The sequence below is a fragment of the Rhagoletis pomonella genome, unplaced genomic scaffold, assembly GCF_013731165.1.
Source record: "Rhagoletis pomonella isolate Grant_MI unplaced genomic scaffold, Rhpom_1.0 Rhpom_scaffold_00004, whole genome shotgun sequence".
Classification (NCBI taxonomy): domain Eukaryota; kingdom Metazoa; phylum Arthropoda; class Insecta; order Diptera; family Tephritidae; genus Rhagoletis; species Rhagoletis pomonella.
This window is the reverse complement of record NW_023458558.1, coordinates 23800709-23814901: the sequence shown is the minus strand read 5'-3', so window position 1 is coordinate 23814901 and position 14193 is coordinate 23800709. Positions and strand designations below refer to the sequence as shown.

The window sequence follows — 14193 nt, the reverse complement described above, 5'->3', positions numbered from 1 at the left end:
ACAATAGTCATATGATGAATTTTGTCAGTGTTGTGGGAATAGGGCGGTTAGATGGTTTGGAAGTTAAAATTTACAAAATGCGACTAACTAAACTTGTAAGAAGTAAGTAGTTATTTGTTTAATCAATAAACTGTGTCAGTATAACACTTTGTGATGACTTTTCGTACGTTTTAAATTTTACACTTTTGAATGTAAACAAAAATGATATCAGCTGTTCGTCTAACTTGCAAGTTTCTGCAAACTTTCTGTTCGCGTACTAGTTTGGATATTTTTCTCTTGTGAGAAAACAGATGACATTTCACTAGAATTTGGCAGTTGGATGTTTTTACTGGAGATTTTAAACGAACGCACCTATTATTTATTAGTAAAAAGTGTGAGCATTGCAACTTGCTTTCATGCATTTGATACGTGTAACCTCCAAGTTATCAATAAATAGCAGAAATAAAGCAACTCTATGGTCATTTATTCCAATAACTTGGCAGCTCTGATGCTAATTTTTGGACACATATCTGTTTATACCAATGGCTTGTGTTTTCGTATGTCATTACTTTGAAAAAGTTAATTCTTTTTGTTAAGTGGAATTGTAATTATTTAAAAAATTGTGAGATGATTTTATATTCAAATGCTACGTGCAAATGCTATGCAGCATATATGTAGTATTCTATTACAATGGGCGAGAAAAGAATTTATTAAAAAGCAGTGTAATATGTATAATATGGATTCACAGCTCCCAGATAGGCAGCAATGGATGCACACGTACTCATATCGAGAGAGTTAATTGTAATACTATATACGAAAACAGGTACGTGCAATTAACAATAACTTAAAAAGTTAAAATATGTTTTAAATGCATCTTTATAAGAAAGTGAAGTCCGAATTTTCACTTATGTAGATCGGAATAAGGTGCCATACTTTTCATTGGTATATCTACATATATGTATGTATATGAACAAATATTTATTTTTATTCAAGAAAACGTAAGTACATCTTTTAAATAAATTATAGACTAAATAATAGATTAATGCGCCGTGCTACGCACAATTACTGGCTGTTGATATGTCAGTCGTCACTTGCCTGATTAATATCCCACCAAGGATTCCCTAACAACTAATCAAATAATTAATAGATATACATACATATTTATTACTTTGAAGCTGCCGAACAGCTACAAGTTTTTTCTTTTTCTAGTAATTTTAAGCTGCTCAGTAGTAAAACGGGGAAATGGACCAGTGGTAAGCAGTTAAGTTACAATCAACTATTTATACTTTTTTGCATTTAAAAGATTAAGAGCTTTCTTAAAGTTTATTAAAATAGGTATATGTACATAGTTATATAGTTAACCATTTATATTAGTTAAGATGTATACTTATATAAATGTTTGTAAAACAATAAATTATGCAGCATTGAAATGCTGTTGGAACCTTTAGTCGTGTTTTCCTTTAAGAGTCATTACAGCCACTACCTTTGATCACATATTTGCTGATCAATAATCTCGTGAATACGTAATTAAAATGTATTACATTGTCATTATTATTGTATTATCATTGCAATACAGGTGATGGGGAGGTGAAATTCATACGGAGCCAAAAAAAGAATGCCCAGCTAGTCTACAATGGTTACATATACAACAAAAAACTTACCCAGGCCAATGGACAAACAACGTGGCGTTGCATTGACTTTCTAAAGTTGCGATGCAAAGCAGTTGTCATTACAAAAAAGAATATATTGGTCGCAGCGCGACGTTCTCACAGTCATGAAGATCACGTGCAACGTATAGGTCAACGGCCACTGTATAATATAGAGGAAGACCTTGGCGAATACATTGAAATTAAACCTGAAGACCCGAAACTAGCTGACTTCATGAGTGTCTCAAATATTGAGATATGCCCCCAAAAGAGTGGCAAGGAGTATAAGCTATTCGTCCCGACTCCAGCAGTACGAGCTACCACAACAATATGGCCGCAATAAGATAAAATATCTCTTACATATGAACATATAAAAAAAAATCAATGAAGCTTAAAAGAATAAAATATAAAAATAATTTATGTACTATATCACGTCTCATGCTTATCCTATTCCTAAATTCGCTTAACAACATAAAGTTTCTGTGTTAAAGCAACTGTTTTCACAGTCAGATGTACATATTTTTCGCCATGTATGAAAAAATGGCATCTTAATAAAAAATAATAATCATAAAAATAAATAATAAAAGATAGTATAACTAATATAATTAACAACTAATTAGTATAACTAATATAATTACACTTCGCTTAAACACTTAGAAACCATTTATCCTTTAAACTAAATATTATCATTCTTTGATTGCTTTTATTACAGACACAAATTTGATGTTTATTGTTAGTCCCTGGGCTACACCGTGCCTGGTTTTGCGTAATTACATGTACAACTGCCACAGTCGAAAGAATAGCAAAGAGTATTGGCGCTGTCACAATTATTCCAAGAAGATACAGTCGGAACGATGTCGGGCACGTTGTGTCCTGGAGTATGGCAAACTGAAATCTGAGTCTGGAGGACTGCACAATCATCCACCACATACTGAAAAAATCGAAAAAATGATTGAGCGTAATCGCATGGTTGAACTGAATATTGCACACGGCGCTGGCAACGCCGGAAGCAGAACCATTGGAGCACTGAAACAGAATCGACGGCCGTTAGCGGTGTCTCTACGAGTACAACATGAACCGGGAGATGAGCTGCTCGACACGTTGATAAATAACAAATATAATAATTAGAGTTTCTAATTTTAATATGATTGGTACTTATACCTTTATTAATTAAGAGTTTTCTGTGCAAATAAAGCGGCAGAAATCTGTTGAAATGATTGCATGTTACCAATGTCATATGGTCATGTTATATTTATATTATGATTAATTATATTATTAATATTTATAAAATAATCGCATAATTTTGAATTTATCGCACATCCAAATTTCTACAAACATAATTATTTAAAACTATACTGACACATTACAGATATTACAACAAATATAGGAGGTGACGAACACTTGGATGAAACATGCACTTATGATGTCGTTGAAAATCGAGTCAATTATCGTTCAAGTTTAAAAGGAACTTATCAACTGGTTTTAGACGGATTTCCTTATTCTAGACACCGTATACGTGGCGGTACAATTTATTGGCGCTGTGTGCAGTTTCGCCCCTTGAAGTGGGTATTTTGGAATTTTCTTAAATATACATATATGTACATATATACATTACAGATGCCGAGCTAGAGTGCGTACTAATCCGGCTGGTGATCGTGTTTCAATAGTGGACGAAGACCACAACCATCCCATAGTGAGAGAGCGGCGTAAGAAGGGCACACTCAAGTGTGTTTATGAGCAACGAAAGCTGGAACAAAGTCGCTGCTTTAAATAGCAGTTATACCTGTGATTAATTTAATATTTACCTTTAAATAAGAATTTAAGATGGTGTACTTGTTGTTGCCCAACATAAACTTTATAAGATATAATTCATCAAATTACGATTATAGTACATTCAATCTGGCATATGCGGTCGCAAATGGTCGGCGCCGGATGAAACTTATGTATACCAAAGTGTTCAGAAAATTACCCTGAACAACCAACATATAAAAAGTAGAAGGTCAAGGTTTTTCGCTAATTTTATCAATTAAACAAAAACGGATGAAAGTTAACGCAAAAAAAAAGCTCAGAATTTATGATATACATATGAACCCTATGAAGAAAATAAAATTATGAGAATATAGAGCAGAAAATTCTCTACAAAAAATTTTGCTAAGTGATGCTGTAGAACAAACTGTTTATTTGCAATTATGTAATTCGTAACACCTCAGGTTAATTTTCTGAACACTTTGGATATAATTTCATCCAGCGCAGACTACTCATAGGTATATATCGTCGTTTGAAGTGCGAAACCGCGTATCAACAAAATGCAATACCGCGTATCAGCAAAATGCAAAACCGCGTATGTAAAGTTGTAGAAATTATTTTCTAGAGCGTAAAAACACTCATATTTCAAAACGGTTATCTTTTTTATAAAGCAATCGCATTTCTGGCGGGTATATTTCAGGCAGCCAAGGTCAGTTACGCGGTTTTGTACTTTAAAATACGATATATATAGATACCATTTCTAGATTGACTGCACAAGTGACGAATATACATAACTAAATTAGAAATCATTTTGTTTTATACCTGCAAAATATATTGACGAATTAAAATTTGTCTTTGACCGATTTCGAAATTACCCGGAAATATTGTATTGAAAATTTGCATTTTCTTTTCGTAAGAAAAACTTTTTATCTTGTACAAAAAAAGTTAAGAGTGTTATGTACATATCGTTTAAAGTACAAAACCTCGTATCAACATAATGCAAAACCGCGTATGTGAGGCTACGTAAATAAATTTTTAGAGATTAAAAACATTCATATTTCAAAAATTGTTCTCTCTTTAATAAAGCAATCGCATTTCTGGCTAGTAAATTTGAGGACGAATGGATATGGCTTGAGCCATGAGCTTCGGTGAGCAAATCCAATTTTTGGCAGAAAATGTCAGTTACGCGGTTTTGCAGAACGACGATACGCGGTTTTGTGCTTTAAACGACCATATGTATGTATATGTACGTAAAAAACTAATCAAACCATGTTCAAATACTTATTTATTGCCTTATAGATTCATCAGGCAGCATTGCGGCTACTGCAGAATGTTTTGCGAAGCTGAAGTATAATTATCGAGGTCAACTAGTCCACAGTGGTTATACTTATTCCGTGCATGCGAAAAATGGTAGCACATGCGTGGTGCATTGGCGTTGCTCTGATTATGCCAAATTCCGCTGCCGAGCCAATTTAAAGACGCGTCGCAAAGTTTTGGAATCAGTGCGGGGCACACACAATCATCCACCAAAATATCCACAAAATATTTGTAGCCCAATAGTATTAAAATAATACTTAAAATAAAGTACTTATGTTTAATTTTTTCTACTAGTTCAATAGCATTTATTTAAGCAAATAATAATAATAAATAAATAATAATAATAAACTTCATTTTACTTAATTTTGAATTATATATTTTTCTCTGACTCATATGAATATGTACTACATATGTATTACTAATCAAGTTTTATGCATTTCAGTTAACAAGCGAAAATTGGAAAGGCGCGTTCGGGTAGTAATATCGGAAGATTTAGCTAGCCAACAGCAGCAACAATCAAGACAGAAAGCGGCTCCAGTCGAACAACTACACCTACTGCCTTTTACAAAATCGTTGTATTCGGAAGTGAAAACAGGCGAAACTATTTTGAAAACATCTTGGAATAATCACAAACTAACGAAAATAAGTAAGCCACGCATGCGCGGTAAGTGTGTGCATTGTCTGAAGAAGGCATCCGGTGATCAGCCGGATCTAAATAAAATAACTACATATTGCCCACAGTGTCCAGGTGGCTTGTGGATGTGTTTGGAATGCTTTGATCAAGCTCATTAGGAGAAATTGTATTTATTCATAATAAACCTCAAAACATACTGAGGTTATTCTCGCTTGCATGGTTATTAATTATTATTGTGTAAAATATTATTGTTGGAAACTGAATTAAAAATATAACCACATAAGCTGATAACCAAGCAATCCTAAGAATTATGTGAATTTAGTTCTGGAAAACTCAAGGTATATTAAACATATTGATATAAAAAATTAAATAAATATTTGGCACTACAATGTTTGCATAGGATGTAGCTGAGGTTGTACTTCAATTTCTGTTATTACGTATTGATGTATTAACATATAATTTTACGTCGCATACGAAGAGGCTTGTATGCTGCTACAACAACAACAACAACGCTTACATTGAACCACCACTAAACTGGAGTAATGAAAACCAATTTATTAGCTTTACCCTAAAAAACACAACCTCCTACACGAAGTATAACTTTAATTAAAGCACAATTCTGACTTCCAAAACGTCAATTGCTTTGCCTCCATACAAAGTATAACGTTCCATAACATCCACAGTATACATAACATCGAACTACAAAATATTGGCAATGTATACTGTTCCAAAACGCATTCGAAAAGTTATCGAAACGCAACGCTAGAGCAATCAGCGCATCAGAAACAAAGTTGATGCTTCGTTTGCTGTTTTAAAAATGGAAAATTCAGAGTTATTGTTCATTGCTATATTGAATATTTAAAATATGCAATGTATATATGTATATGGTTGCAATGTGCCGCAACTCTGCATATAGAAACAGTTTGAATACCGCAGTATAACAGTTACCAAACATTGTAGTGATACGTTTTGGAAGTCAGCCTAGCAAAATTGCTCCATATCCCAGCCCCTGTGCATGTAGATATTTTATAAATTCATTTATAAAATCAGTTATTTCCGTTTTTGTAAATACCTCGACAACTTGTATCATTGAAAAAATAAATATAAACAACTTTAATTAGGTCTGTTGTTGTTGTAACAGCATACAAATTCCCCAAAGAGATTTTGGGGAGTGTTGCTGGAGTGACAGTCCTTGGCCAGATATAAATCTGGGTCGTTCCGGTTACGTAGACCCGACTGTCGTGGGAACGCTTTAATTTGGTCTCGTTTCGATCGGTTAACGTACTTTCCAGATAGTTGAAACAAGTTTCTTTTTTTTTTTTGTTAAATATCCTACACTTTGAAGATCTTACTTCATTAAATCTTTTATAGCCAATTATTATTTATCACTATTACAATATCATGAAATAACTTTAATTTTCTTTCTAATAAGTAATTTCTATTTTTTACTTCTTTATGTACCTTTATTAGGAGACATTTGTTGGCTTTATGTCGGGCTTCGCGTTAAGCTTGGTTTCCCCATCCACTTTTCGGGCATAATTCTTTTGAATGAAAGAATGGTTGTGGTTCGCATGTAGCACTTCCAGCTCAGAATTTTTTGTGGTGCGTACTCGTGCCCTGCATTTCGTTGTCGATCTGGTAGAACAAATCCATTTAACTCCTTTTGAATTCTCCATGAACTTAACATACTGATAACCACCATAGACGAGCTTAATGGATTTTCTTTGCCCATGCGTGAAATAAAACTGTTGACTGCTTACTTTAGCTGTGGGCACTTCCACTAAAATGACAAAGTACATAGGTTCATATTAGTTAGGTTAAGTAAAAATACATATCAATGATATACATAACGTCCAACATTTGCGCCCAGAAAACAAAAATTGCAAGTTACTTCTTATTTACTACATGGTCTTTGTAGATTTTATTCAAATAATTATTTCAGATCAGTTTTAAGAAATAAAAGGAAGCGGCAACACGAAAATTAAATAAAAGCATAATAAAGTTGTAATTAAGATTGTAATAGTTAATATTGACGCAATCGCTTAATTTCATACATACTTTATAAATTATTTATTCAAATCTTTCTTCACAATGATACTTGGCTCGGCTATTTCAGTGACATCGGCCACAATTTCTTCATATTTTAAATGCATTCCTAAGTCAGACACATCTATCGGATCTGTCGCTTCGACGCCAACTTCAACTGTGCTCGCTCTCTCTCCTGCTGCTGCAGACACTTTCTTCTCCTTTTTAATTGCAGATGCCGGAATAATAGGCGGTATCCTGCGCGTACGTTTCTTGCGACGCACTATTTCTTCGTGAGTGTGATAACGATTGAGCGGCATGACAATATCGTTGATTGTGTAAACACGAGAGCGACACTTTTGGTTCCACCATTGGTTACAGCGCCAAAACTTTTTCTCTTCGCCTGTGGACAATTTCAATATTTTCTCAAAGATAAACGGTTGGCCCCCATAGATCAACTGCACACGTCCGCGAGATGTGGCCGAATAAATAGCAACACTGCCTACTGGTAAATAAAAAGGGAAAGAGTTGGAAAAAAAAACAAAAGCGTGTTAGTACAAATTTGTGCATAAAATAGGCAAAAAATACATTATTTCTTATATTATAAGCAGGTACAGGAAGAATAATACAACCTAAGTGTGACAAACCACCATTATAAGTTTTATTGAATTGAATTGAATTTATTATTAAATTAAGTTTAAAGTGATTTTTCGATCTTTCTCAGCACACGAGGTGAGGGTTCATGATTGTGCTCGGGCTTAGTTAGACACACCCTGAACAGACCGTTTGGTTGTTTTGTTGTTGTGATGCGAGCCTTGCAGGGCTTCTGGCCAACGCGTCGGCTACGACAGTTCCAATAAGTTGTATTACCGCAAACATTGTTTTGTGCATACGTGAAATTGTTGAAGCACAGCAAAGATTTTCCTCGTTGTCCTGGAATGAACCTGAGATTCATATTCTTTTGGGTTAGAGCCAATGAGGATGTTTTGCTCTCTTTATCGGCACAATTATCGGCTGTGTTCGATTTTGATCCACTAGTGTTGGTGACCACGGTTGGCAGCGTCCAATTGCCTATAGGTTAATTGTTTAGGTTAATTAAATTTTCTTTATGTGTTTGCATACTATAGGTATATATCATCATAGGTATATATTTTTTAAAGATTAATTCATGATTTACATGATTCTACAGTGAGGGACTTTGAGAATATGTCTGCTTTTTATTTTGTACTATTTATCTGTGCTATTTGCTTTTTATTTTGTACCATTTATCTGTGCTATTTGCAGCATGTATGTAGTATTCTATTACAACGGGCGAGGAAAGAATTTATTAAATTGCGGCTGAAAAATAGGTTCAGCTGCAGACTGCGGATAAAGTGTTTGTAGCTGTAGCTGTTGAAATTGTTGTAGGTGGAGTGGATGAAGACACTGCAATGATTGTGCAGGTCGATGCCGCTCCATTAATGATTCAGTTTCTTCATTCATTGGCGTCTGCAATGACTGCATCAGTTTCAAGTCTTCAGCTGTATACATTGGTTTGTGTGTGTGGTTATCTGAGGTTATATGGATCACATCTCCCTTAGAAGTATGTCGCGTAACAAGTCTTGCGCGACATTTTGCTTTATGATACATAGAACACTTCCAGTCTCGCGAGTGGCGACCATCTCGTACCTTTTCATTGGGGGTGTAAGTGTTGTATTCGTGTAGCACTAAATGAGTGCCACGACGTGATCGTACGTACTGCACAGGTGCTTTTGCGGCTGGAAATATAAAAAATAACACATTAGTAAAGAAAGAAACAAAAATCCACATTAACTGCACGAATAATGGGAAGCTGGAAAATTATAGATTTTTATGAAAATTATGAATTTATTGCATTTGATTTGAGTTAGAAGACGTACAGAAATCACATACATATGTATACACTTAAATTATGTGCCGTGGGGTGGTGCCTTTCTTAGATGGAAAACATTGCTGATCTGCTGTATGGTTATGATTATCGTGCCGTAATCTCAAACTCATTGTATCCTTAAGAAGAACTGCACGGGCGCGACATTTTTGCCGAAAATTGGCGCACTTGAGGTAGTATTTACTAGCCGATTGTGATCCAATCACAAAGCGGAAATTTTCTATTATTGTATATTTGCCAATAGAATCCGGACATTGCTGCACTGTAAAAAAAAAAAAAAACAAATTGAATATAAAAAAGGGAAATTTTAATAACGTGTTAAGTAGTTTAGAAAATAAAATAGTTTAAAGTTAAATACAGAAAAATGTATGCTTTGGACAATATACATACATTTTTACATACATATGTATGCAGTATATTTAAAAATATTTTTAAATTCTCTTTGTACATAAAAATAATCAATTTGTGTCTTCGAGGAGCCTACCTTCAACCCTTCAATGAATTGGTGAATGATTATGAGACCTACGACTTAGTTTAATGCAGCTCTGACCCGCGGTCACACAGCGTGCCGGACAGCGCAGTACATGGCTACTGTTTTTACTGCATACCCAGTTTATGGTAGAGTTATACCTTCGTTCAGCAGTATACATGTAACCATGATAAAGAAGATTAAGTCCTCCTCGCCTGTTGCGTTTGAAATTAAATTCCGCTTCGATCCAAGACGCATTTGTACCTATAGATTTAATTTTATTAGTGAGCCATACAAACAAAGGTGCTGCTGGAAGCAAATTACGAAAAACCTTTACAAAACACTTTATGATAATGATTTAAGCTTATATGTACATACATTCATTTAATCTATGTTCGTATTTATTTGAGTGAGCATATTTTATTATAATTTTATAAGTGGTTGTGATCGCCACGCAACGACGCAATCTGATCATATTTTGTGATAACGCGTGCTGTGCATTTGGTGTACTTGCAACGCAGTTTCACACATTCCCAATAACACACATCTTTTATACGTCGATTTAATGTATATGGTTTGCCGTTAATGGTTAGCAAGTTGTTGCCGCGTACACTACGGGTGAAGCAAACGTCGAGATCTTCATATTTTGGTTTCCGCTGGTATAATCTGCCCGTTTCCACGCAAAATAGAACACCACCGGCAGAACGTGATCCATATTCTGAAAAGGATAATAGTTTTTCTGTTTTAATATTAAATTAAAACATAGTGACACAATAACATAATTCACACATAAGTATAACTAAACACATTAAATTTAGGTTTCAGAACGTTAATTTATTTCGATATTGTCTTAGCTCGCTTTAGGATATTTTAACATAAATACAAGATTAAAAAGCAAACATTTATTAACTTCCTTTTTCTTGTACCTAACGCATCGACTTAAATATAATTTGTTGCCTATAAGAACCCTTTAGCAACAAAGTTCGCGCAAACGTTCACATTTGGCCCGTTATTATCCAACCCTTTCATATCACTTTGAATTTTTCACAAGTAAATAGTATATTAAAACTTAGCCAATGTTCTTATTAACAAATTAATTTCTACCTCTTATTAAAGCACATAAAATTTTCTAATCCACTTACAATAAAAAAAAAAAGAATTGAAGCATCGCCGCCATGTAGAGTTGCCAAGGTTTCAATTTGATTCGCAGGGTTGCTTAAACTGTACCAATCTTTACAAATTCTAAACTCTATTAGGGGTCTTCATTTAAGTGATAAGCCCTTGATGAGCTTGATAGAGTGATAAATTTTTTCATTTAAATAAATGAACTGCCAAACTTTATAGGGGAATCTATTTAACCAAATTTTATCACTTTATCAAACGATTTTGGTGGATAAATGTATAAATTTCAGCAAAATCCAACCCCTACAGCTTGCCAGCGCGTGAAGACGGCCGGTAAACTATCATCTCAGACTTGAGCGCAACAATCATTCATTTCTTAAACCGAGTATATCGATCATCGATATGTTTATGGGAACTTTGGTTTAGACGACAACAAAGATTATAATTCATCTAAAATGTGAAGTTTTTGTGCTTTGTTTTTCCTTTTTTGTTAACTAAAGCCATTTTATTTGTGTTTTTAGGTAAACATTTCCGGAAATGTTGTCGAATGTTGGACTAGTGAAATAAAAAGTGTGATAAGTGACACTTAGCGCAAATTAATGTAATGGACTTTCATTCAAACCTACATATGTACATACAATATAAAGCGTGGTCTAAGTGGAAGGCAATTGCCAAATGTGATTACTAAAATATTGTGTTATAAATGAAGTTAGATTGTAGAAACTGTATTGTAATTAAATGTATAGACCTAAGTTTAACCAAATAAATTGTATCTTTGCCTCTTAGGACTTTCATACTTTTTTATCACTTTTAGTTTAAGGCGGTATACTCACTAATTTTACCAGAAATTTCATTAGCTTCATTGTTTTGCAGAAAACCTGAAGGCACGGACTAATAATAACCAAAAGACCAAGTCTTCCAAGTCATCGGTCGCAAAAATCCCCCTACATGCTGGCAGTAAGGTTTATGTATCTAAGTATGATTTGGCTAAAATATTTATACCCAACGCTTGTATCTACACTTCGCGTTTAAGTGAATTGGTATTTGGATTTGATGTTTTGGAGAATATAGCGCGTTCAAATGCAAAACAACGACTGCTGATGCTCGATGAGAGCTTACTCAAGTCGATCATAAGTAATTTCACATAACACTTGCAAATTAAGTTGATAAAATATAACACTATAATTATTTTCATTTGTAATAGCTCACGTCGTACAGGTATTTTCAATGAGAGGGGAATGCATAGATGAGAATACAGTGCTATCGTTCATACAACATAAGATCAGGAGCATGTCGAATGTGGCATCATCAGCCTCAAGTCGTTAATATTACAAAACTAAATGGACATTTGAACACAGTCAACAGTCATTTAAGTTAAAAAATTTCCATTTATAACTACGTGTTGCAATTTTCAATATTAAATAAAAAAGTAATAAAATATGTAATACCACAAATCATCTAATTAATTCTCGATCCTAAATATACATATTGAACTACTACCATTATACTATTATTATTTAATACTTTTATTACCATATCTTTTCAGATTTAAAATTTATTTTAGAGGATAAAAATACAACTACATATTTACAATACTCTACCACCCAGCGCGGACGTGTTATGCTTATCTACAACGGTTATCGCTATGTAGAAAATCGTCAGAGTCACAAAAACATATTTTGGCGCTGTTCACGATATGTAAAGTATGGCTGCAGGGCCACCGTTGTAACGTCGAAATTACACGACGATGTGTCGGCCATACGTGTTACTGGTTCGCCCCATACACATGATCCTGAGATGAAAACGGACAATCTCGTTGATATATCACCTGATTTTATTGACGAATCAAAGGGCAGCTTGTTACGAATGGTGTCATTACTAAGCGATCTAAAGTAGGAAATTCTTCGATATCAAAAGCCTAATATTAATTTTTTTTCTGTAAAAATTAAGTGCAATAGCGAATTAGAATAAAGCACAGCAAATTAACTTGTAAGCTATTTACGCCTAGAAAATTTTAAATTAATTTCCAAAATATCAAAATAAAATTTCGGAATATTTGAAGTTTTTATTTTGTATGTGTATATCAAAACCGAACTCAAGTTTGCTAATGCAAACAAATGTTGATACATATTTATTAATATTTCTGTGTTTTTTCCTGTGTTTTTTTAGTTAAAGAAACGTTAACGTTGCCGAAGATACTTGATGGAAAGTTTTACAGAGATGTGCAACCAAATCTTAAAACTGTGGGTGGAATTCAAGCGACATGCACCACTTGTTTGGGCACAATATCTGGCACAACGAAATCTACAGGAAACTTTTTGAGTCATATTAAGAGACGCCACAAGGATATAATAGCTACTTGCCAAATGTATTGTCGAACAAAGGTGCAAAATTTGAACGCCGTTTTATCGAATACTTACAATGACGATTCTGACAACATCAAAAAAGAAAAAAGTATGAAAGAACTTAAACAAGAACCCCTAAATGTAGCAATATATACTGCCACTGGAATATTACCTCAACATCAAATTCAAGGTCAGCATGGCATTGCTACACCAGCATTCTTTTGGCACAAATCATTACCAGTGGCTCCAAATTCTATGGCAGTTGCTGCAACGATGCAATATCGGAAATTCAATACGGATATGCAACCAACATTTAAAAATCGAGAAAATTAAAGTGTACATCTGCCAGAAGTCTGTTAGTATTATTTTTATTCAGTGGTCGAAAATAATGATCTCTTAATGAACTGTCAATAGACATAGGATCAGCGAAAGAAATGCATGTAAAATATCGGATATGTACTTGTGTATTATGTTCTCCATTATGGCTCCATGCCTTGCCGAAGCCGAAATTTCGATATAACGAGCAAAAATACATAAAAAAAATTAGTTTTTTAGCACATCTCACATAATCTTAAGTAATAAAGTTAAACTGTTTTCCCAGTCAGATGTACATATTTTTCGCCATATATGAAATAATGACATCTTATTTTGAAAAATTGAGGTGTTTTTCGCCTTGATTGATGATACATTCTCCCAGGTAGAGTATGTTTTTCCCAGCATTGACGTCTCGATTTCAACATGTACCACATTTTGGGCAAAATTGGTACCTGTGGGGCGAAGTGGACGTCAAGTTTATGTTGTAACACTCGGCACAAAGTTTTGTTGTCCGGAATTCGTTCACCATTAGGATGTCTGCTTTGCGTTGTTTTATTTCTGCGATTAGTAACCGATTTGGTGTAGGTTTGGAAGTTTTAATAAACTTTTCATATAGAAAATACATATGTCAATATATCACCGAAAAATACATATATGTATGTACATACATATATCCAGCATACATACTA

At 34.1% G+C, this 14193-nt stretch overlaps 5 protein-coding genes and 1 long non-coding RNA gene across 11 annotated transcripts in view; 3 read left to right on the top strand and 3 right to left on the bottom strand.

Annotated features, from left to right (window-relative positions):
* The window catches only part of LOC118737284, a 78599-nt gene that overhangs the window by 23522 nt on the left and 40884 nt on the right, over positions 1-14193 (top strand). The gene's annotated exons all lie outside the window — the stretch shown is intronic.
* LOC118737285 lies at positions 480-2057 on the top strand. Its single transcript, XM_036467697.1, has 2 exons — positions 480-802; positions 1556-2057. Exons 1-2 carry the CDS (start codon positions 745-747, stop codon positions 1966-1968), a joined length of 471 nt encoding a protein of 156 aa, XP_036323590.1. The 5' UTR covers positions 480-744; the 3' UTR covers positions 1969-2057.
* LOC118737286 lies at positions 2796-6062 on the top strand. Its single transcript, XM_036467698.1, has 3 exons — positions 2796-3187; positions 3243-3410; positions 5131-6062. Exons 2-3 carry the CDS (start codon positions 3359-3361, stop codon positions 5478-5480), a joined length of 402 nt encoding a protein of 133 aa, XP_036323591.1. The 5' UTR covers positions 2796-3187; positions 3243-3358; the 3' UTR covers positions 5481-6062.
* LOC118737291 lies at positions 6591-7469 on the bottom strand. Its single transcript, XM_036467704.1, has 2 exons — positions 7381-7469; positions 6591-7102 (listed from the first exon to the last, which is right to left on the bottom strand). Coding segments are annotated over exons 1-2 (315 nt in total). The 5' UTR covers positions 7382-7469; the 3' UTR covers positions 6591-6788.
* LOC118738159 lies at positions 7243-7898 on the bottom strand (the record flags this gene model as incomplete). Its single annotated transcript, XM_036469084.1, has 1 exon — positions 7243-7898. A coding segment is annotated over one exon (510 nt), but the record flags the coding sequence as incomplete, so codon positions are not given.
* LOC118737293 lies at positions 7985-10918 on the bottom strand. Of its 5 annotated transcripts, none has more exons than XR_004992802.1 (6): positions 10865-10918; positions 10101-10440; positions 9738-9986; positions 9246-9515; positions 8610-9104; positions 7985-8418 (listed from the first exon to the last, which is right to left on the bottom strand). It is a non-coding gene; the product is annotated as an uncharacterized LOC118737293 (long non-coding RNA). The 5 variants fall into 5 exon arrangements; XR_004992803.1 differs by having other exon boundaries at positions 10827-10865; XR_004992801.1 differs by lacking the exon at positions 10865-10918 and adding an exon at positions 10649-10861 and having other exon boundaries at positions 9738-10053.